We start from the raw sequence: 24,082 nt of genomic DNA on the forward strand, positions 1-24,082 counted from the left end.
CACATTTGTTAAATATAACTCTTCAATGGACAATTCATTTAAATAAAACACTGAATGAAATGCAGAGTGTGAACTAGACCAAACAGGCTACATGCTATGTTCACACTTTTCTAACTTCTTTCATGAGAGGAATAAGTTGGTATGATTACCTGACATATACCTACAATGAAAGGCTCTGAAATATGCTACCTATATTTATACAGTGGAATATGTTTCTCAAAAGAACACGCATGGGACCAGCCTATGTCTGTAGGACTGTGTTTTGGCATATGTCAGGTTAATAGGGTTCCATGGATGGTCTGTGCCAGGAGCTTTCCTGGTGTACACACTGAATGTAGTAAAAAAACGTGTGAAGAGAGCAAGCATACAATATCGTCATATCACATCTGCTAAATATGATCAGAGCTGGTGGGCAGTTTAGGAGCCAGCAAAACAAGATTGAGAAGCAGCAGTCTCTCGGCAGCTTGTTCACAAGACGTTTCCATCCTCTTTTGCCAGTAAGACCACACTAAGAAGGACACAGGGGTTAATGCTTTCATGCTGCCTAGTGGGTATAAGGGAAAGCTATGCAGGCATTCCACAACATTCCACAAAAATGTTCCGCAGAACGAAGATGGCAATTGCCAATAACTACACTACTATTTTATTTCCCTTCTTTTATTCAATGTTCCTCTATCACAGAGAACTATGGAGTGTGTGTGTGTTTTTTTCTCTTTGAATAAAATCGTTCTGCCTCTTTCCCAAGGAAGGCCACCCCCATTCATCTCCCTCCCGTCCTGTCTCTTTGTGTCTACAGAAGAAGTTTTTAAGGAGCTGAAGACATCACAATGGCCTACTGTTTAGTAGCATCTGCCTTTTTGAGCCAAGTTCTCATAGCAAGTAAGTAAGTTTTACACTTATTTTTCCTATAAAACTGGTAGTTTCTAATTGCAAACATACTTGGAATGTACGTGTGTTTATCTAGACTTTATAAAGCAATCTGAGGAGGAGGTTTGTGCTACCCCATCGTGTACGTCATCCAGTGCTTTACAATGAGTGAAGGTTTCTACTCTGGAGGAAAGCTACCATAAAGTTTTACACATCATTACATCACATTAAATTGTATTCCATCACATTGCTCACTGATTACTACCTATTATCTATAGGCCTCACATACAGAAAGTTCCAAATAGTGGCAGCAGACATCTTTAGTTTTCTCATAGTTTACATAGTTGAAATCTTGTTAGTTTATATCTGAGTCGCGTGAACATTTGATCACTTTTTCTTTTCAATTGCACAGTTTTTCTGGCAGGTGTCTAATTTAACCCCTTGGGGACAAAGCCCATTATGACCTTAAGGACCAGAGCATTTTTTTCACATCTGACGACTTTATGCATTAATAACTCTTAAATGCTTTTACTTATGAATTTGATTCCAACATAGATTTTTCGTGACATATTCTACTTTATAGAAAGGAGTAAATCACTTCGATTGAAGCTCCCTCAGCACTTCCAGACACATCAGTAGATATAAAACACAAGCTTTTATTTTGTCTTTTGTCAGGGTAGTAAATGATATTAAAACATGGACCGACACGTTTTGGCTGTGTAGCCTTTCTCAAGGTCTTTATGTTAGTGGTAAATTTTCATTGATACTTACATCCTTTCTTGGTGAAAAAATTCCAAAATGTCATGAAAATGTTAAAAATTTTGCATTTTTATAACTTTGAAGCTCTCTGCTTGTAAAAAAAAATGAACATTCCAAATGAATTATATATTGATTCACATTTACAATATGTCTACTTTATGTTTGCATCATAAAGTTGACATGTTTTTCCTTTCTGAAGACATTAGAGGGCTTCAAAATGTTTGTTAAAGTTGTATGTGTAAATGAAAAAAAAAATTTTTCACTAAAATGCTGGTTTTTCCCCAAATTTAACATTTTTACAAGGGGTAATAGGAGAAAATGACCCCCAAAATTTGTAACCCCAATTCTTCTGAGTATGGAAATATCCCATGTGTGGACGTCAAGTGCTCTGCGGTCGAACTACAATGCTCAGAAGAGGAGGAGCGCCATTGAGCTTTTGAAGAGTGAATTTGTTTGGAATGGAAGTCAGGGGCCATGTGCGTTTACAAAACCCCCCCCCCCCCCCAGTGGTGATAGAACAGTGGACCCCCCCCCCCACATGTGACCCCCTTTTGCAAACTACACCCCTCACAGAATTGAATAAGGGGTGCAGTGAGCATTTGCACCCCACTGGCGTTTGACAGATCTTTGGAACAGTGGGCTGAGCAAATTAAAAATTTATTTTTCATTTTCACAGACCACTGTTCCAAAAATCTGTCAGACCCCTGTGGGGCGTAAATGCTCACTGTACCCCTTATTACATTAAGTGAGGGGTGTAGTTTCCAAAATGGGGTCACATGTGGGGGGGTCCACTGTTCTGGTACCATGGGGGCTTTGTAAACACATGTGGCCTTCAATTCCGGACACATTTTCTCTTCAAAATCCCAATGGCGCTCCTTCTCTTCTGAGTATTGTAGTGCGCCCGCAGAGGACTTTACATCCACATATGGGGTGTGTTCTTACTCAGAAGAAATGGGGCTACAAATTTTGGGGGGCTTTTTTCCTATTTTCCCTTGTGAAAATGAAAAATTTAGGATAACACCAGCATTTTAGTGAAAAAATTAGTTTTTTCATTTTCTCATCCAACTTTAATGAAAATTCGTCAAACACCTGTGGGGTGTTAAGGCTCACTATACCCCTTGTTACGTTCCGTGAGGGGTGTAGTTTCCAAAATGGGGTCACATGTCGGTATTTATTTTTTTGCGTTTATGTCAGAACCGCTGTAAAATCAGCGCAAATCCCCAGTTTAGGACTGAAATGTACATGATGCGCTCTCACTCCTGAGCCTTGTTGTGCGCCCCCCGAGCATTTTACGCCCACATATGGGGTATTTCCATACTCAGGAGAAATTGCATAACAAATTTTGGGGGTCTTTTTTTCCTTTTACCTCTTGTGAAAATAAAAAGTATGGGGCAATATCAGCATGTCAGTGTAAAATAATTTTTAAAAAAATTTCTCCCAAGTACGGGAATACCCCATATGTGGCCCTAAACTGTTTCCTTGAAATACGACAGGGCTCCGAAGTGAGAGAGTGCCATGCGCATTTGAGGACTAAATTAGGGATTGCATAGGGGTGGATATAGCGGTATTCTACGCCAGTGATTCCCAAACAGGGTGCCTCCAGCTGTTGCTAAACTATCAGCATGCCTGGACAGTCAGTAGCTGTCCGGAAATGCTGGGAGTTGTTGTTTTGCAACAGGTGGAGGCTTCGTTTTGGAAACACTGCCGTACAATACATTTTTCATTTTTATTGGGGGGACAGTGTAAGGGGGTATATATGTAGTGTTTTCCTTTATTATGTGTTAGTGTAGTGTAGTGTTTTTAGGGTACATTCACACTGGCAGCGGTTTACAGTAAGCTTACCGCTAGGACTATGCGCTGCGGCGAAAAATTTGCCGCAGCTCATACTTGAAGCAGGAAACTTACTGTAAACCTGCACGTGTGAATGTACCCTGTATGTTCACATGGGGGGGGCAAACCTCCAGCTGCTTCAAAACTACAACTCCCAGCATACACTGACAGACAGTGCATGCTGGGAGTTGTACTTTTGCAACAGCTGGAGGCACACTGGTTGGAAAACCTTCAGTTAGGTTCTGTTACCTAACTCAGTATTTACCAGCCAGTGTGCCTCCAGCTGTTGCAAAACTACAACTCCCAGCATGTACTGATCGCCAAAGGGCATGCTGGGAGATGAAGTTATGCAACAGCTGGAGGTACACAGCTACAACTCCCCGCATGCCTAGACAGCTGTTTGCTGTTTGGGCATGCTGGGATTTGCAGTTTTGTAACATCTGTAGGGCTACAATTTAGAGATCTTCAAACTGTGGACCTCCAGCTGTTGCAAAACTACCGATCCCAGCATGCCCAGACAGCAAACTGCTGTTTGGGCATGCTAGGAGTTGCAGTTTGGCAACATCTAAAGGGCCACAGTTAGAGATCACTGCCAGTGATCTCCAAACTGGGGCCCTCCATCTGTTGCAAAACTACGAATCCCTGCATGCCCAAACAGCTGTCTGGGCATGCTGGGAGTTGTAGTTTTGCAACATCTGAAGGGTTACAGTTTAGAGACCACCATATAGTGGTCTCAAACTGTACCCTCCAGATGTTGCTAGGCAACGTACCGACTTCCGTCGGATCCAGGGAGCCTGCCGCACGACATCGCCGAACTCCGATCTCCTCCACCGATGGTCGCCCGCAGCCTCGCGCACAGGGGAAAGTGGACGTCGGCGCCGGTCCTCTGTCAGTTCCCCGTTCTGCCCCGGGTATTGTGGGTGGGCAGAATGGGGAAACCGAAAGTAAAGCCCCTCGCCCCCGATCTGCTATTGTTGGTCGCGTCTAGACCACCAATAGCAGGGATAGGAGGGGTGGCACCCCTTCTACCTCACTCCTATCTGTTCAGGGGGATCGTGGGTGTCTTGGACAACCGCGATCCCCATTATATTCCGGGTCACCAGGTCACTATAGACCCGTATGACCAGGAAAAGCCGCAAATCGTAAGTGTGAATTTACTTGCGATTTGCGGCAATCGCCGACGTGGGGGGTCTGATGACCCCCCCGGGCATTTGTGGGGGGTGCCTGCTGATCGAAATTCCACAGGCGTACAGGTACGCCCTTGGTCCTTAAGTACCAGGGAGCAAAGGCGTACCTGTACGCCCTTGGTCCTTAAGGGGTTAAGGACCAGGCCAATTTTATTTTTGCATTTTCATTTTTTTCCTCCTCGCCTTCTAAAATCCATAACTCTTTTATATTTCCATTCACAGACACATATAAGGGCTTGTTTTTTGCATGACCATTTGTACTTTGCAATGACATCGCTCATTTTACCCTAAAATGTATGGTAAATTTTTGGCGTTTAAACAAATTTGGTGTGTTTGCAAATTTTGGGGGGTTTGTTTTCACACTGTACACTTTACTGGGTCAATACTATTAAAATGTAACCCATGGTTACATACATTTCTATTAATGTACTGCTTTTAAAAAATCTCCATTTTTTTTTTTTAAATCACTATGTTTAAAATTGCCCAATTTTGACCACCTCTAACTTTCTTATTTTTCCGTATTCAGGGATGTGTGAGGGCTAATTTTTTGTGCCTTGATTTGTAGTTTTAGTACCACTTTTGCGTATTTGAGACTTTTTAATTGCTTTTTATTAATATTGTTTGCAGTTTGATGTGACAAAAAAGCTGAAATTTTAGATTTTTTTTAAGTTTACGCCATTCACTGTAGGGGATCATTAACATTTTATAACATTTTATAGTTTGAACACGTTTGAACATTTTCGCACACATCGATACCAGGTATGTTTATTATGTATCTTTTTTTATGCTTTTTTGCATTAATTTGGGGAAAAGGGGTGATTTCAAATTTTTTTCACTTTTTTTTAAATCTTTTGTTTAACATTTATTTCAAACTTTTAGTCCCCATAGGGGACTATTTATAGCAATTATTAGATTGCTAATACTGTTCAGTGCACTGATCAGTATTATCAGCGATCTGCTCTGGTCTGCTGGCAGGCAGATCCATGCAGAAGATCCAGGGAGAAGGACGGAGGCAGGTGAGGGGACCTCCAACCGACATCTTGGCTTATCTGATCCGCGAGCGATTTAAATGCCACACTGCCGCAAATGCTGTGATCTGTATTGACCACAGCATCTGAGAGGTTAAGTGCGATTGCTGATGTCCGCCATTACGGGTGGGTCCGCAGCCCAACGGGTCTGACAGCCACTGGGACCCGCCGTGAATGAAGCGAGCGAAGCTCCTGCGCTTGCTTCACAGCCGTGCAGTGAATGTACGCCACTGTGCATGAAGTATTGCTATGCAGCACCGTACATTTATGGCGCATGTGCTTAAGGAGTTAAAGAAAAAGATAGCTTTTCTTTTTCAATTAAATGACTTACAGAATATACAATATATAGAATATAATTTTAATGCCATCCATGCCCTGCCTCTTCTTGACAATGTCATGAAAGGGAGGAGCATTGTCAATATCACATTAGGCACAGGCATGAAAAGGGTTGAGAAACCTGAGGCAAAAGCTTAATAAAATAATTAAAGGGGTTATCCAGTGATATAAACACAGAGTTATTATTTTTCCAAAAACAGTACAACTATTGCCCTCATGTTGAATGTAGTATTACAACTTGGCTCCATTCACTTCTATGAAACTGTGCTGCAATACCATACATAGCCTGAGGACAGGGGTGGTGCTTTTTTTTTTTTTTTTTTTAAAGAGATCAGCACTGTTTTTCTATCCCTGGATAACCCCTTTAAGCTGCCCTTTTCCGATTTCAGTGTTGCAGTTTACTAGTTCTGATTACTATTATTACCTTTATCCCCTTAAGGACACAACCTGATTTGTCCTAGTTGCCAATTTAAATTTTTAAGAGACATAAATTTTAATTTGACACCTTTTATCTACCAAAATAAATATGCTTAACCTCTTCAGGACGCAGGGCGTATGGATACGCCCTGCATTCCGAGTCCTTTTTTTTTTGTCCTTAAGGACGCAGGGCGTATCCATACGCCCGTGGGAATTCCGGTCCCCACCGCTAGCCGGTTGGGGACCAGTGTCGGATGCCTGCTGAAATCGTTCAGCAGGCATCCCGGCATATCGCCCAGGGGGGTCATTATGCCCCCCCCCCCCATGTCGGCGATGGAAAATTCAGTCCAGCGATCTGCGGCGATTCCGGGTCAATCGGGTCTCCAGTGTCTCTGACGGCCCCGGACAGCCATAGCCAGCAAGGGTGAGGTGGCACTGGTGCCACCTCACGATCGCCCTGATTCGTCGGCCCATTTACCGGCCGTCCAATCAGGGCACCTGCTGCAGGTGTCACTCCTGCAACCCGCTCCGCCTCTCTTCTGGAGGACGTGAGCGGGTGCGGGACGTGGACCCCGGGAGCTGCTATTACCCTTTTTAAAAATGTTAAATTTTTGGGGAAACAAGCATTTTAGGTAAAAATTATTATTTTTTTTTTTTACATTTGCAAAAGTCATGAAACACCTTTGGGGTATTAAGGCTCACTTTATCCCTTGTTACGTTCCCCGAGGGGTCTAGTTTCCAAAATGGTATGCCATGTGTTTTTATATTTTTTTTGCTGTTTTGACACCCTAGGGGCTTCCTAAAGGTGACATGCCCCCCAAGAACCATTTCAGAAAAATGTTCTCTCCAAAATCCACTTGTCGCTCCTTCCCTTCTGAGCCCTCTACTGCGCCCGCCGAACACTTTACATAGACATATGAGGTATGTGCTTACTCGAGAGAAATTGAGCTACAAATACAAGTAAAAATTTTCTCCTTTCACCACTTGTAAAAATTAAAAAATTGGGTCTACAAGAACATGCGAGTGTAAAAAATGAAGATTGTGAATTTTCTGCTTCACTTTGCTGCTATTCCTGTGAAACACCTAAAGGGTTAAAACACTTACTGAATGTCATTTTGAATACTTTGGGGGTGCAGTTTTTATAATGGGGTCATTTATGGGGTATTTCTAATATGAAGACCCTTCAAATCCACTTCAAAACTGAACTGGTCCCTGAAAATTATCGAGTTTGAAAATGTTGTGAAAAAATTGGAAAATTGCTGCTGAACTTTGAAGCCCTCTGGTGTCTTCCAAAAGTAAAAACTCATACATTTTATGATGCAAACATAAAGTAGACATATTGTATATGTGAAGCAAAGAAAAAATTATTTTGAATATTCATTTTCCTTACAAGCAGAGAGCTTCAAAGTTAGAAAAATGCAAAATTTAAATTTTTTGTCATAAAATTTTGGGATTTTTCACCAAGAAAGGATGCAATTTACCATAAAATGTTACCACTATGTTAAAGTAAAATATGTCACGAAAAAACTATCTTGGAATCAGAATGATAACTAAAAGCATTCCAGAGTTATTAATGTTTAAAGTGACAGTGGTCAGAATTGCAAAAAACGGCCGAGTCCTTAAAGTGAAAAAGGGCTAAGTCCTTAAGGGGTAAAAATTGCCCTATTCTGACCCCTATAACTTTTTTTAAAATATCTATGGAGATATTGGAGGGCTCATTTTTTGCGCTGTAAACTATAGTTTTTATTGGTATCAATTTATATTTATATGAGATGTGACCATAAATCAGCAATAAGGATCAATAATGTTAATATTGACGACCATTTCACACATGGCAATAATAAATATGTTTATATTTTAAAACTTGATTTTTATTAAGATGTTTTTGGGGGGGTTTTTTTTTTTTTTTTTACACTTTTTAAGTGCTTCTAGATCCAGCTCCTGTAACAAACCTCTTAAATGCCATCACTGATTTCAGTCATTGACTGTGAGCATTGGCCGCTAATAGGAACCATCATTCACCATCTATAAAGTGAGTGTGCTCACTTTATAGACTCAATACACAAGTAGATGTATGTCACTGTGCACCAAGGCCCAGAAACAGCCTTTTTCTAATCTTTTTTTATTCATATTGCAGATGACATTATGCATACAACCTTATACCCTACTCCCTATGTACTATACAAGTTTTTTTTTGTTGTTGTTTTGATGAGTTAAAAAAGGAAAACACTCAAAGGGTGCGTTCCCACCTGGCAAAATTTATGGCAGAAGCGGGAAATACGCTGCGTATTCCTTGCTCACTATACAAACAGGGCTTTCCAGTAGCAGCCCTATGTGCGCAGTGAGTTTTGGAGGCGGAGCCACGCATCACAGTCATGGCGGCACACGGCCCCGCCTCCAAAACTCACTACACACATAGGGCTGCTGACAGAAAGCCCTGTGTGTATAGTGAGCAAGGAATACACAGCGTATTTCCCGCTGCTGCCGTAAATTTTGTGCAGCGTGAAATACGCTGCGTATACGCCAGGTGGGAACGCACCCAAAATCTGCTAATTAAACTGTTTTATAACTCAGAAGTCACGGCTTTTTAATTCTTATCTTTAATTAATCAGAGTTCACACAGCAAGGCAGGTAAGTTGGCTACGATGCCATTGGTGAGGAACTGAGGGAAGGGCAGGGCAGCCAATCTCAATGACATGAGCATTATACATTACGGCAATGCTGCAGTTCTTAAGCTGACCTAGTGAATTTGCAATGTAGGCTGTTATAGCCTGTTTACATTTTTTTTTGTGGCTCTATCATGGAGCTGTAGGCCCTTGAAGGAAATCTGTCAGCTCCATACTCTGCTGGTCCAGACAGACAGATTTTACGAAGATACTGTATAACTAACAATGTCTTTATTTTTGCATAGATATGGAGAAGGTAATTAGATAGATATCAGCTCAATCATGTATCTGGGACAATAGGGTTGTGGAACATCTAAAATCCCATCGATTGCAAGATAAGAAACAACATGGGATTACTTCAGGGAGATCATGTCAAACTATTGTTATTGATTTTTTTTGACTGGGTGACTAAAATAATAGATGGCGGAGGTGCAGTAGATATCCCTTATCTAGATTTAAATAAGGCTTCTGACACTCCTACTTAGAAGATGTATTAATAAACTTGCAGATCCCTGTGTGTCTACTCATAGCGGCGGACACATGAGCACAGCAGGACACATGAGCACAGCAGGACACATGAGCACAGCAGGACACATGAGCACAGCAGGAGGCACACTCTCTGGACAGTCAGTAGTGAATACGCTGCAGATGCGCTACGTGTGACCCTACATTAACGAGCAAAAGTGCAAGATAATGCTACTATGACGTAAAAAAAAAACAAGGGCAGAGTATAGAATGTTTGGTAGTCCTAACTTCAGTATCTGAGGAAATTGATTTAGGGGTCATTATTTCAGAATGCTTGGTATAGGTAGAGGTATTAGCAATAGAAAGGGGAAAGTGCTCACCACTGCATTTACAGAATTGAAAGGGGGAGGGGCCTCCCCCTGCCCCCTTGGTTGACTCTACCACAGGGTTCCTGATGGTTGCCATGGCAGTAGGAGTCCAGCTGCCTACTTTTTTACTTTTTACTTGTTAGGTTATGCTGCAGTGCATCTGTATTGCAGCATAGCACAACTTTCAGTATTACATCGATACTCAGCCTGTGAAATCCAGCCTACTGCTGGTAGAAACTAAGGACACTAGAGCAGTGTTTTCTAACCAGTGAGCCTCCAGTTGTTGCATAACTAAAACTCCCAGCATGCCAGGACAGCCTTTGGGAGTTGTAGTTTTTATAACATCTGAGGAACATGTGGAAATAGTGTGGGAAATAACTGCACCAGAACAATTGACACAACCCAACCATGGAAATGTGCCCATTTGTTTAGGTGGTAAGAACTGTTGGCAAGATAATGTTATGCATTAAAGATTCATACTTGCCATATTATTATCTCCTGTCTTTTCATTTTAGCTGGCAGTAAGTTTCCATGCCGGATTTAGTGGTGTTTAGTAGTGATTGTTGGTGTGAGCTGGTGCTTCCTAGGACACTTACTTCTGTGCAAGTGTTGGGCATATTGTTTCTTATTCAGCCTGTCTCTGGGGCTAGAATGGAAATTGTAAGATTAAAGGACTATTTTAAAATACAGATAATACAATGAGAAAAAAACATCACCAAAAATTATTTAAAAATATTGTTACAAAAAATCTTGATTTAAACAAAAGGTATTTTCTGATGACACATTCTCTTTAAGGAGCATGTGATTTAGGACTGGGCACTTCCTTTTAATCTTAATTCTGTTGTAATATCTGTGTCTCTTTAAATGTTCTGTTTGTGTACTGAGTTGAGTTGCAGTGGTTACACTCTGACCTATCTGTTGTTCTGTCTCTTTTGCCAATCTGATAACTTGTGTGACCACACTTGCTCCGCTGCCTATATAAACCTGCAGTGTGCGTATATACCTCGCCTGTGAAAGAACTTTGTTCCAGTGGCTAGGGTTTATATCCTGTATCTGCATTCCTCTTGACTACCTGGTATTTGTCACCCTGGCTCTGTCTTTGTATTGCTCTCAGGTTCTCATCTATGCATATGACTGTCCTCTTGGTTTCCCTGGTTTTTCTCCCTTGAGTATTGTTATAGTGCATATTTACCTTTGTATTCCTGTCTGTTTCCCTGACCCTTTACTGTGTACATGTAGTTTGTTATTTTGACTTGAGGCCCCAGCACCTTATTTAGGACCGTCTTCATGGGTTGTGGATCCATTGCTTAGGGCGGATACGCAATAGGCAGAGACAGGGGCTGTGGGTGAGTGCAGACCTCAATTATTCCCTTTCCATACGTGACAGCTGTGCACTGGTTTTTATAGGTTTTTCTAACTATTATAGAAGGGTTATGAAGCTTTTTTCTTCGATAGTGGACACTATTACAGTACTTATCAAGCAGGGATCTAACCCAGCAGTTTGGTCTCCCAAGGCGATTGAAGCCTTTTTTTACCTTTAAAAAACATATACGATATTCAGCAGAAAAAACACCTATTCAGTCTAATCTTTGCAGAAGCCTTTTCACAGGAAAGTGCAGGGTGAGAACATGATCTATTGTCTAATGTGTCTACTGTAATAAGTAAACTATAATTCTGCATGTGATGATAAGGAGGACACTGAAAACAAGTAGTCTCAGCTCACTTTTAAGCCTATTGATAAGAATAGCAATTGCAAGATTTCAGAATTATTTAAAAATATAGATAGTTAAATGGAAAATGAGATACAAAATCCCCAAAAAATCTTATACCAAGGTAACGTTACTTGTAATATGGGTTGTCAGGTTCCATCATTGGAACAAAGAGTGAGGATGCTGGGGTCTCTTTGGAACAAGGTTCAGGAGGCTTCAGGTGCTGCTACATATTCTCCTAAACAAAATTCTGATCTCCACTGTAAGTATCATAGGTTTAAGGTAGGAAACATAGTTTGGTTATCTACCAAAATCATTAGGTTGGGAAAACTATGTGGCAAGCTTTGTCCAAGGTTTATACTTTATGTTCTGTTGAGTAGTGATGAGCGGCATAGGCCATATTCGAATTCACGATATTTCGCGAATATATGGACGAATTATATTTGCTTTTTTTTATGCGCATATGCAAAAATATATGTGTATAATGGAAAATAGCTGCGCATATTCGCGAAAATTGAGCCCTCCCTTCGTTATAGTGAACTTATGGGCTAGTGCATTAACTCTGTGATTTTTCTGCCTGTTGAAACCAATAGGCCCATTGTGGTCTATGGGGATCTCACAGTATAGAAAGCTGTAAGATAAGCAGGAGAGTCTCAACAGTATAGTGGATGGGAGACCGTGTGGTGGTTCAAGTCCCAGGGTGGGATGGAGTGTTGCAGTGTTGTGGTTTAACTTTACTTTCCTGGAAAAGCTGCTGAGTTGCCCATAGCAACCAATCAAATCGCATTTTTCACAAGGCCTCTGCTAAATGAAAGAAGCGATCTGATTGGTTGCTATGGGCAACTCAGAAACTTTTCCTCTGGACAGGTTTTGATAAATACCCAGCCTTACACACACACCTAGTTCCCACGGTTCAAAGGCTTTCTTAATTGCCAATTGACCTACATTTGTCAATCACGAGTAAAAAAGTTAAACCACAAAAATTTAACACTCCGTTCCACCCCAGGACTCAAACCACCACACGGTCTCCCATCCATTGTACTGCCAAGACCCTCCTGCTTATCTTAGAGATACCCATAGACCAAAGAGATCCCCCATAGACCAAAATGGGCCTATTGGTTTCAACGGGGAAAAAGATCACAGAGAGTGCACTAGACTAGCCCATTAGTTCCCTATACCATTAAAGAAGGGAGGGCTCAATATTCACGAATATGCGCAAATGCGAAGAGCACAGAGATGTGTACTATGAACCAAAAAAAAGCAAATATTCTTAATTGCGAATATATAGTTGTTACGCCGAGTGCTCCGGGTCCCTGCTCCTCCCTGGAGTGCTCGCAGCGTTCCTCTCTCTGCAGCGCATCGGTCAGACCCGGTGACCGGGAGCGCTGTACTGACACTGCCAGTGGGGATGCAATTCGCATAGCGGGACGCGCCCGCTCGCGAATCGCATCCCAAGTCACTTACTTGTCCCGGTCCCCGGCTGTCACGTCCTGGCGCGCGCGGCTCCGCACCTTAGGGCGCGCGCGCGCCAGCTCTCTAAGATTTAAAGGGCCAGTGCACCAATGATTGGTGCCTGGCCCAATCTGTCTAATTAGCCTCCACCTGCTCCCTGTCTATTTAACCTCACTTCCCCTTCACTTCCTTGCCGGATCTTGTTGCCATTGTGCCTGGAGAAAGCGTTTATTGTGTTTGCCATAACTGTGTTCCTGACCTCTTGCTATATCCATTGACTACGAACCTTGCTGCCTGCCCCGACCTTCTGCTACGTCCGACCTTGCTTTTGCCTAATCCCTTGTACCGCGCCTATCTGAGCAGTCAGAGAGGTTGAGCCGTTGCCGGAGGATACGACCTGGTTGCTACCGCCACTGCAAGACCATCCCGCTTTGCGGCGGGCTCTGGTGAAAACCAGTAGCAACTTAGAACCGGTCCGCCGGCACTGTCCACGCCAATCCCTCTCTGACACAGAGGATCCACCTCCTGCCTGCCGAATTCTGACAGTAGATCCGGCCATGGATCCCGCTGAGATGCCGCTGCCAAGTCTCGCTGACATATCCACGGTGGTCGCCCAGCAATCCCGACTGATCGCCCAACAAGGTCACCAGCTGTCGCACTTGACCGCCATGCTACAGCAACTTCAGTCACAGCTACAGCAGCAACCATCTCCTCCGCCGGCTCCTGCACCTCCTCCACAGCAAGCGGCCGCTCCTAGCCTCCGCTTGTCCCCGCCGGACAAATTTGATGGGGACTCTGGACTCTGCCGTGGTTTCCTGTCACAATGTTCCCTACATTTGGAGATGTTGTCGGACCAATTTCCTACAGAACGGTCGAAGGTGGCTTTCGTGGTTAGTCTCCTGTCTGGGAAGGCCCTGTCATGGGCCACACCGCTCTGGGACCGCGATGATCCTGTCACCGCCACTGTACAGTCCTTCTTCGCTGAGGTTCACAGTGTCTTCGAGGAACCAGCCAGAGCTTCTTCTGCCGAAACTGCCTTGCTGAACCTGGTCCAGGGAAATTCTTCTGTAGGCGAATACGCCATCCAATTTCGTACCCTCGCTTCTGAATTATCTTGGAACAACGAGGCCCTCTGCGCGACCTTTAAAAAAGGCGTATCCAGTAACATCAAAGATGTGCTGGCCGCACGAGAGATTCCTGCCAACCTGCATGAACTTATCCATTTGGCCACCCGCATTGACATGCGTTTTTCTGAAAGACACCAGGAGCTCCGCCAGGAAAAAGACCTTGATCTCTGGGCACCCCTCTCACAGTATCCTTTGCAATCTACCCCTGTGCCTCCCGCCGAGGAGGCTATGCAAGTGGATCGGTCTCGCCTGACCCATGAAGAGAGGACTCGCCGCAGAGATAAAAATTTATGTCTGTACTGCGCTAGTACCGAACATTTCTTGGTGGATTGCCCTATTCGTCCTCCACATCTGGGAAACGCACGCACGCACCCAGCTCACGTGGGAGTGGCGTCTCTTGGTCTGAAGTCTGCTTCTCCCCGTCTCACTGTGCCCGTACGGATTTCTCCTTCTGCCAACTCCTCCTTCTCAGCTGTGGCCTTCTTGGACTCTGGTTCTGCGGGAAATTTTATTTTGGCCTCTTTTGTTAATAAGTTCAACATCCCTGTGACCCGTCTCGCCAAGCCGCTCTACATTTCCTCGGTCAACGGAGTAAAATTGGACTGCACTGTGCGTTACAGCACAGAACCCCTGCTCATGAGCATTGGACTGCATCAAGAAAAAATGTTACTTTTTGTTTTGCCCAACTGCACCTCTGAAGTCCTCCTCGGTCTGCCATGGCTCCAACGCCACTCTCCTACCCTTTACTGGACCACCGGGGAGATCAAGAGCTGGGGTGCTTCTTGCCACAAAAAATGCCTCATGTCTGCTCCCAGTCCCGTCTGTCAAACCTCAGTGTCTCCTCCTTTACCTGGTCTCCCCAAGGCCTATCAGGACTATGCCGTGCCTCCTCATAGCCCCCGTCCTGGTAACACTCTGCCCCGTGCCAAGCTTCACCCTCTGCCCCCCCCTCCCCATTCCCACTCCTTCTGAACTGCCTGTCATTGATGAGCATACCCAGGACTTCTCTGTCCTCCAGAAGGAGACTCTACAATCGCTCCCAATGTCCTCGTCCCTTGTGGAGCGACATCCGGACATACTGTTACGCCGAGCGCTCCGGGTCCTTGCTCCTCCCCGGAGCGCTCGCAGCGTTCCTCTCTCTGCAGCGCCCCGGTCAGACCCGCTGACCGGGAGCGCTGCACTGACACTGCCGGCGGGGATGCGATTCGCAGAGCGGGACGTGCCCGCTCGAGAATCGCATCCCAAGTCACTTACCTGTCCCGGTCCCCAGCTGTCACGCTCCATAGGGCGCGCGCGCGCCAGCTCTCTAAGATTTAAAGGGCCAGTGCACCAATGATTGGTGCCTGGCCCAATCTGTCTAATTAGCCTCCACCTGCTCCCTGTCTATTTATCCTCACTTCCCCTTCACTTCCTTGCTGGATCTTGTTGCCATTGTGCCTGGAGAAAGCGTTTATTGTGTTTGCCATAACTGTGTTCCTGACCTCTTGCTATATCCATTGACTACGAACCTTGCCGCCTGCCCCCGACCTTCTGCTACGTCCGACCTTGCTTTTGCCTAATCCCTTGTACCGCGCCTATCTCAGCAGTCAGAGAGGTTGAGCCGTTGCAGGTGGATACGACCTGGTTGCTACCGCCGCTGCAAGACCATCCCTCTTTGCGGCGGGCTCTGGTGAAAACCAGTAGCAACTTAGAACCGGTCCGCCGGCACGGTCCATGCCAATCCCTCTCTGACACAGAGGATCCACCTCCTGCCTGCCAAATCCTGACAATAGTGCTATATTCGCAATATTCGCGAATTCGCAAATATGCGATATTCGCAATTAAAATTCAAATTACGAATATTCGCGGGCAACACTACTGTTGAGATACTTAGACAGATCAATACAGTCTCTTGCTTCACAATATGAAGATCCCTACAATCTTCCTCTTCTGGTTTAGGGTCAGCCCAATAATGAGGTTCAAAATAGCATGGTAGAATTAAGGGTTTATGATGATCCAGGAGACAAATCCTGGAAACCAGCAAAGAATGTTCATGCCAAGAGATTGATTATAGCCATTTATGCAGCTAATCCTGAAAAATGAGTTTGAAGGGATATCTAGGATTCTGAAGGTGGGAGTAATGCAACATATGATGCATTGATACCCAGGATGTCATTATCTCCAGTTTTTTTTTATTTAAGTGTTGGTCTCAGTAGACGTGGTTTTTTTTTCTTACCTGAGTGATGTGCCTCTCCCTTTCTGTGTATAGGGAGAGATGTGTCACTCATTGCTGGCAGGGTAGACAGCACACACACCCTCCCCCCATAACTAGTTACCGGGTCTTGGTGGCATTTTTTAATTATGATTACTCTTGGCCAAGCGTATCAGAGTAATTTATAATGTCCCAGTATCTCTCTGTCTGCACCAGTTTTATGCTGACTCTGTTTGACAGGTTCTCTTTAAGATCAGATTGGGCCAAAGGTTTACCTTTCAAAAAGACAATGTGGGAGATTTATCAAAACCTGTGTAGAGGAAAAGTTCACAAAGTTGATAAATCTCCCCCAATGACCCTAAGCACACAGCCAAGACAACACAGGAGTAGCTTAGGGAAAACTTTGTGAATGTTTTTTGAATGGCCCAATCAGAGTTCTGATGCTTACCTGATCGAACAAGGACAGAAAATCCCCAAATCTAGGAGCATCACAATCAAGAAGACTGAAGGTTATAATCCCTGCCAAAAGTACTGGGTAAAGGGTCTGAATAGTTATACCAATGCAAGATTTGAGTTTTGCCTTTTCAATAAATTTGCAAAGATTTCTAACATTCTGTTTTCACTTTGTTTTTATGAGGTATCAAGTGTAGAATGATGGGGGAGGAGGACTCTTTGTTTTTTATCTGGGCACAAGGCCACAACATAACAAAATGTAAAAAAAATAAAATAAAAAAAAAGGTGGAAAGAATCGTTAGACTTTCTGAATGCATTGTATGAATAAAATATTAGTTTGTTTACCAATGCTAGTTTATATTTTAAAATTATAGCATATATCAAGTAGAATATGTGCCACTTTTGCAAATAGAAAAAGATGCCATGTTTTTGGTGTTAAAACATATGGCAAAAAATGCTTGTGTGACATATTGTGACTATTTCTGTAGTGCAAAGTTCCCCATTCTGTCTAGAACTTGTGTGCTCCCACTAAAAGTTTAAAGCAATGATTGGAAATACCGCTGGGAGGGCGGGTAGTTTAGTTGTCGGGGTAACCATACAATGCTGGGAATTATTCTGGAGCTTTGTAGGAGAAACCTCCGGCGTCATTCGGTTGCTTAGTTAGCTGACCCCTTCCTTGCACAGAGAAAATGCATATTTTAACATATGTTTTTGCAATTTTATTGTGCAAAGATTGTGAGCGTAAATGATGCCTTATATACTTTATATAGTTAATATTGCTGGTGATTTGTAAACTGTAAGGCAGTTTAACCAAAATATGGAAAATGTCCTTTGGATTGCTTCATATATGTAGCTGACTTACGTTACATTAACTTATTCTTCTAAGCAGCCCTGTAAATAACAGTCACTGTAATGTTGTAGACCCAGTAAGAGCTGCACTTACAAAAGGTGGAATCTTATCCATGACGAAAAAGCACTGGCTGCAGTCATCACACAATGGCTCTTTTGTGCAGAGTTACCCGGCAGGAGTCAGTTTGTGGCCTTATTCCTATGGTTACAAATATGCTCAATGGGAAGATAACCTGTCAATTGATAGCTCTTTGGTATAATTTAGGGTTTCAGTAATCTGGTAAATTCTATTATAATAATACATTAAATTACATTAAATCATACTGTAGTGATGTAACTGCCTCACCCCCTGCATCGCCCATTATATATGCAAGAAAGGGACTTATGCTGCTGTACACAAATGAATATTATACAGATCAACCCATTGACTTATCAACCCATTGACAGTATATAGATATACTGATGCATCTCAGGGTCAGCAATGCTGGGAGGCAGTATGAATTATGGGTTTGAGTTTGCATGCCGAAGCTATCCAAAGGTACATGAAGTTGGTCACAGGATTCCTCTTAGTCGATGAGCTTCGGGGATCATAGAGGGGCAAATTTATGAAATTCTATGAAATTCTGACCCAAGAAAACTGGCTTATATGACTTGATCAACATTTACTATTAGTTTTAGCCACTTATTAGAAAAATTTTCACCTTGCTCAAATAGGAATTGGTTGGTGATAGAAAGTGTCAAGGCGGCATGGCTTCTGTGCAACTAATTTAGGAGCGAAGTAAGAAAATGAATGGTTTGTCTAAACCTAGACTAGACAGTTGTGCCAGTTTTATCAAGCTGCCTGAGCCATTGTGGTAAATCTGGCAGAGTTTTAGACTGTCTAGTCTTATTAAGTCTTATCTGTTAAGGTGCCCATACACCTCAGACTAAAATTGACCAAACCCACTGCCTTTGGCAGGTTTAGCCCATGTCTAAAACGTATAGTATCCTCCTGACTATTTCCTGACAAATTATGTCAGTAGAGAGAAGGGTCAGGTGTGTTGTTTTTTTTTGTTTGTTTTTTACCAAGGATTGTTCTGGGAAGGATAAGTCGCCACCAGAGGTGTCTTTCATGTGTGTAGGGAGGTTGAGAGAAATAGCTGTCCGCTGATCGAACGTTTGTCCGACAGTTATTGAAAGTGTATGGGTATCTTCAAACAACTGACAGCCGAGCAAGAACGGAGCTGAAATAAATTGATTTTCTCCAGCTTCTCCTCAGTCCTGACTGACTCTTCTTGTCTAAGTCAGCCTCAGACCAGGATCCTTTGTCCTTCTCTGCTACACAGTCTTGCAAGGGGCAAAGCTGCTGGTCTACACTTTTAGTCACATGACAGAGTCAGCACAGAGCAGCGCAGCAGTGATGTCCCTCGCATGACTGTGCAACAGAGAAAGGTGGAGGATCCTGGTCAGAGACAAACTAAGACACTAATCCCTGTGCGTTCTGGATGCATTGCAATTTTTGCCTGGTCAAAATTGTGTTAAATTTAGCCCACTGGGTGACCACGACCCTTTGTGCAAAGCCACTGCCCCTCAACTGTAAGTCATACCCATTTGGTGAATATGGACGAGAACTGTAAAACAATTTTTTATGTTTTTGAGCACAGCTGGGACTTGTGTCTGTAATAAGAATGAAAAAAATATATCTATTAATGTGAGGCTCGGTTTTCACACAGGTTTTTTCTGGCGTTTTCTGGCAAACTGTTTCTGCAGTGTTTGAGCCAAAAGTCAGAAGTGCAACGGAGGAAAGAAGTAGACGTCCAGCGCGGTATACCAGAGCAGTTTGTGCAATTATTGAATAAAACATGCAGTATGACAAGAATGCATGGTGGTGACACATTTCGGCCGGCAGTACCTGGCCTTACTCATACACAGAAGTGGATTCAGCAGGAAGGAGAAGTGTAAGTCCTTCCTTTATATTTCCTATTCCCTTTGAATACACTTTGGCTTTGGCTCAAAAACTGCAGTGACAGTGTTACAAAAAAACGCCAGAAAAAACCTGTTTGAAAACCTAGCCTGAAAGTGGCTTTTATAGGGGAAGGTTTTGAAGCCAATCCAGGTGTAGATTACATAGGGAGGCAAAGTATGAATTTGTTTTCTTTCGGCTAGATCTAGGGTGACCCAGTCCACTAAAACTTGTTGACATGTCTACAGGACATGTAAAAAATTTTTTAGAAATGACAGTAACAATTTTAATTTAAAAACTTACAAAAAGCAAAAACAAAACCGGCATGTGATTGAAAAGACTTATTACAAAAAATAATCTGTTTGCTTGCCATAAAACTGACACTATTTTTAGAGCAGTTTCATAACTGAGAACAGAGTATTTTAGAATTTATTGATGGCCTAAAATATAGAGGGAGGGATCCCACAGCAAAGATTCAACTATGCTTCCCTTTATGGTGCTAAGCTTTACCACAGGTAGAGGCTGGTGTATGTTTCCTCTTCTGCCTCTTTCTACAACTATTGGTCTGATTCAACAACCCATTGCTGAAAATAAAATTTGTAAGGGGAGTCCTGGATAAGTTCTTTCTTTAAAGGGGTACTCCACCCCTAGACATCTTATCCCCTATTTAAAGGATAGGGGATAAGATGTTTGATCGCGGGGGGTCGCGCCGCTGTGGACACCCTGCTGCACCTGGTATTCGTTAAGAGCGTCGTGACATCACGGCCGTGCCACGCTTAAGGAAAGTCTATGGGAGGGGGCATGACGGCCGAGAAGGACACGAACGAGACCGCACGAGCCTCGGTCCCTTATCGCCAGTCATTCATCACGGAGAGAGATTCGCTCCATCCACCGGATGTCTGGGGTGCCGCAGCTGAGATTGCAGGGGTCCCCAGTGGCGGGACCCCCGCAATCAGATGTCTTTTCCCCCTATCCTTCAGATAGGGGATAAGATGTCTAGGGGCGGAGTACCCGTTTAATTCAAAGGGGATAGGACCAACCAGGATTAACTCTGTCTCTCCAAGGTAGCAGTTTTAAAGGATTGGTGCAGCAAAGAATAACTTATCCCCTATCCAAAGGATAAGGGATAAATTATAGATTGCAGGGGGTCCGAGCACTGGGACCCCCCATGATCTCCTGAACGGGGGCCCCGGCAGTCTGCCGGAAGTGGCCGTTCTGACCCCTGCTGGAAGCCGCGGTCAACACACCCCCTCCATGTATCTCTATGGGATGCATGGAGGAGGCATGTCGGCCGGTGCTCCGTGCAGGGTTCGGCATGCCCCGTTCAGGAGATCGCGGGGGTCCCAGTGCTCGGACCCCCTGCAATCTATAATTTATCCCTTATCCTTTGGATAGGGGATAAGTTATTTTTCACTACAGAACTCCTTTAAGTTCTTCCTTTATGGTGATGTATGTACCTTTTGCTAAGTTGTTTAAATTGCGTCAAAGAATCTAAAATATATTTTTCTGTCCCATCAGGTCTTTCTTACACACTTAATGTAACAGTTTCACCATCCCCATGGGCACTGCACCACACAGGAGAGAATGCATCCATTTGGTGTTTAGTATCTCAGAAAAAAAAACAGAACAGCTTACTGACAGTACGTTGGGTCTACTCTCCGAAGCTGAAAAATGAGCAGACCATTGGAAGGATTACAAAACATGGCAATATGCAGATATCTAGCAACTGGAGTCAAAAGGGAGATATAGAAAATGAAAGTCCAGGCAGAGGTTATCGACTTTTATTGATTGACCTACATCCATCTGATCAAGGTACTTACATCTGCCGTGTTCAGGAAGTGGCCTGGCACAGGGGCCGCTGGAGTGCTGTTTCTAATGGCACAGCTACCACCTATTTGAAAGGTAAGAAAAGAGTTTAGATTCATAATTTTAAAATATAACTTTCATTTCTGAATTTAACTTTTAATTAAATTTTTATGCTAATGTTATTAATCTCGGCCATTGTGAACAATGCCATGCCTTTAATGACTCTCCACTAACAATTCACTTGATAAAATCTGAAAGATAAAAGAAGGCAAAAGAAATGACAAGTGACCCTGGAAGAGAAGGGGAAAAAATGACAGGTGACCCTGATGCATTGACATAATTAATAAATATCGATCATATAACATTTGCCAATAGGAGGCCAGAGGATTTGTGGATGACCAAATGAATCTTGCATGTAAAAGGGATCTCTGACTTAGGGCCCCAAAATTGTACACAATATTCCATATATCGTCTTGCTAGTTATTTGTATACAGGCATAACTATGTCCTTGTCTTAAAGGTGTACTCCGGTGGAAGTGGTGCCAGAAAGTTAAACAGATTTGTAAATTACTTCTATAAAAAAAAATCTTTATCCTTCCAGTATTTTTTTAGCAGCTGTATGCTACAGAGGAAATTCTTTGCTCTTTGAATACATTTTTTGTCTTGTCCACAGTGCTCTTTGCTGACACCTGATGCCGTATCAGAAACTGTCCAGTTCCTGACATAGACAGAGGTGTCAGCAGAGAGAAATGTGGACAAGAAAAAAAAGAAATGAAAAAAGCTAAGAATTTCATCTGTAGTATTCAGCAGCTAATAAGTACTGGAAGGATAAAGATTTTTTTTATAGATTAAATTTACAAATCTGTTTAACTTTCTGGCAACAGTTCATAAAAAAAATAAAATGTTTTCCACCAGAGTACCCCTTTAACCCCTTAAGGACTCAGCCCATTTTGGCCTTAAGGACTCAGACAATTTAATTTTTACGTTTTCATTTTTTCCTCCTCGCCTTCTAAAAATCATAACTCTTTTATATTTTCATCCACAGACTAGTATGAGGGCTTGTTTTTTGCGGGACCAGTTGTCCTTTGTAATGACATCACTCATTATATCATAAAATGTATGGCGCAACCAAAAAACACTATTTTTGTGGGGAAATTAAAACGAAAAACGCAATTTTGCTAATTTTGGAAGGTTTTGTTTTCACGCCGTACAATTTATGGTAAAAATGACATGTGTTCTTTATTCTGAGGGTCAATACGATTAAAATGATACCCATTATTATATACTTTTATATTATTTTTGCGCTTAAAAAAAATCACAAACTTTTAAACCAAATTAGTACGTTTATAATCCCTTTATTTTGATGACCTCTAACTTTTTTATTTTTCCGTATAAGTGGCGGTGTGGGGGCTCATTTTTTGCGCCATGATCTGTACTTTTTTTTGATACCACATTTGCATATAAAAAACTTTTAATACATTTTTTATAATTTTTTTTTAAATAAAATGTATTAAAAAGTAGGAATTTTTGACTTTTTTTTTTTTTTTTCGTTCACGCCGTTCACCGTACGGGATCATTAACATTTTATTTTAATAGTTCGGACATTTACGCACGTGGCGATACCAAAAATGTCTATAAAAAATGTTTTTTACGCTTTTTGGGGGTAAAATAGGAAAAAACGGACTTTTTACTTTTTTATTGGGGGAGGGGATTTTTTACTTTTTTTTTACTTTTACTTTTACATTTTTTAACATTTTTTTTTACACTTGAATAGTCCCCATAGGGGACTATTCATAGCAATACCATGATTGCTAATACTGACCTGTTCTATGTATAGGACATAGAACAGATCAGTATTATCGGTCATCTTCTGCTCTGGTCTGCTCGATCACAGACCAGAGCAGGAGACGCCGGGAGCCGGACGGAGGAAGGAGAGGGGACCTCCATCCTGCGTTCTGAATGATCGGATCCCCGCAGCAGCGCTGCGGGCGATCCGATCGTTCATTTAAATAGCGAACTGCCGCAGATGCCGGGATCTGTATTGATCCCGGCACCTGAGGGGTTAATGGCGGACGCCCGCGAGATCGCGGGCGTCGGCCATTGCCGGCGGGTCCCTGGCTGCGATCAGCAGCCGGGATCAGCCGCGCATGACACGGGCATCGCTCCGATTCCCGCGGTTATGCACAGGACGTAAATGTACGTCCTGGTGCGTTAAGTACCACCTCACCAGGACGTACATTTACGTCCTGCGTCCTTAAGGGGTTAACTCCTTAAGGACCCATGACGTACCGGTACGTCATGAGTCCACTCCCGATCTATAACGCGGGGCCACGGCGTAGCCCCGCATCATAGCGGGTCGGGCCCGGCCTCTAACAACGGCCGGGACCCGTGGCTAATAGCGCCCGGCATTGATCGCGGTGCCGCGCGGTATTAACCCTTTAGACGCGGCATTCAAAGTTGAACGCCGCGTCTAAAGTGAAAGTGAAAGCATGCCGGTTAGCTCAGGGAGCTGTTTGGGATAGCTGCGTCGAAATCGCGGCATCCCGAACAGCTTACAGGACAGCAGGAGGGTCCCTACCTGCCTCCTCGCTGTCCGATCGCCGAATGACTGCTCAGTGCCTGAGATCCAGG

General features: G+C 43.2%; 1 protein-coding gene across 3 annotated transcripts in view; it reads left to right on the forward strand.

Annotated features, from left to right (window-relative positions):
• Positions 1 to 24,082, forward strand: part of VSTM4 (V-set and transmembrane domain containing 4) — a 60,741-nt gene that overhangs the window by 19,743 nt on the left and 16,916 nt on the right. Inside the window, exons 1-3 of one of the 3 annotated variants that reach the window (XM_056531249.1) lie at positions 791 to 879; positions 19,417 to 19,641; positions 21,165 to 21,548. In XM_056531249.1, the coding sequence (XP_056387224.1) occupies positions 19,566 to 19,641; positions 21,165 to 21,548 (460 nt within the window). In that variant the 5' untranslated portion in view covers positions 791 to 879; positions 19,417 to 19,565. Of the gene's footprint in view, positions 1 to 745; positions 880 to 19,416; positions 19,642 to 21,164; positions 21,549 to 24,082 lie in introns of those variants that run through there. The other 2 variants (XM_056531250.1, XM_056531251.1) reach the window with 2 other exon arrangements.

Source organism: Hyla sarda, chromosome 7, assembly GCF_029499605.1.
Source record: "Hyla sarda isolate aHylSar1 chromosome 7, aHylSar1.hap1, whole genome shotgun sequence".
Classification (NCBI taxonomy): domain Eukaryota; kingdom Metazoa; phylum Chordata; class Amphibia; order Anura; family Hylidae; genus Hyla; species Hyla sarda.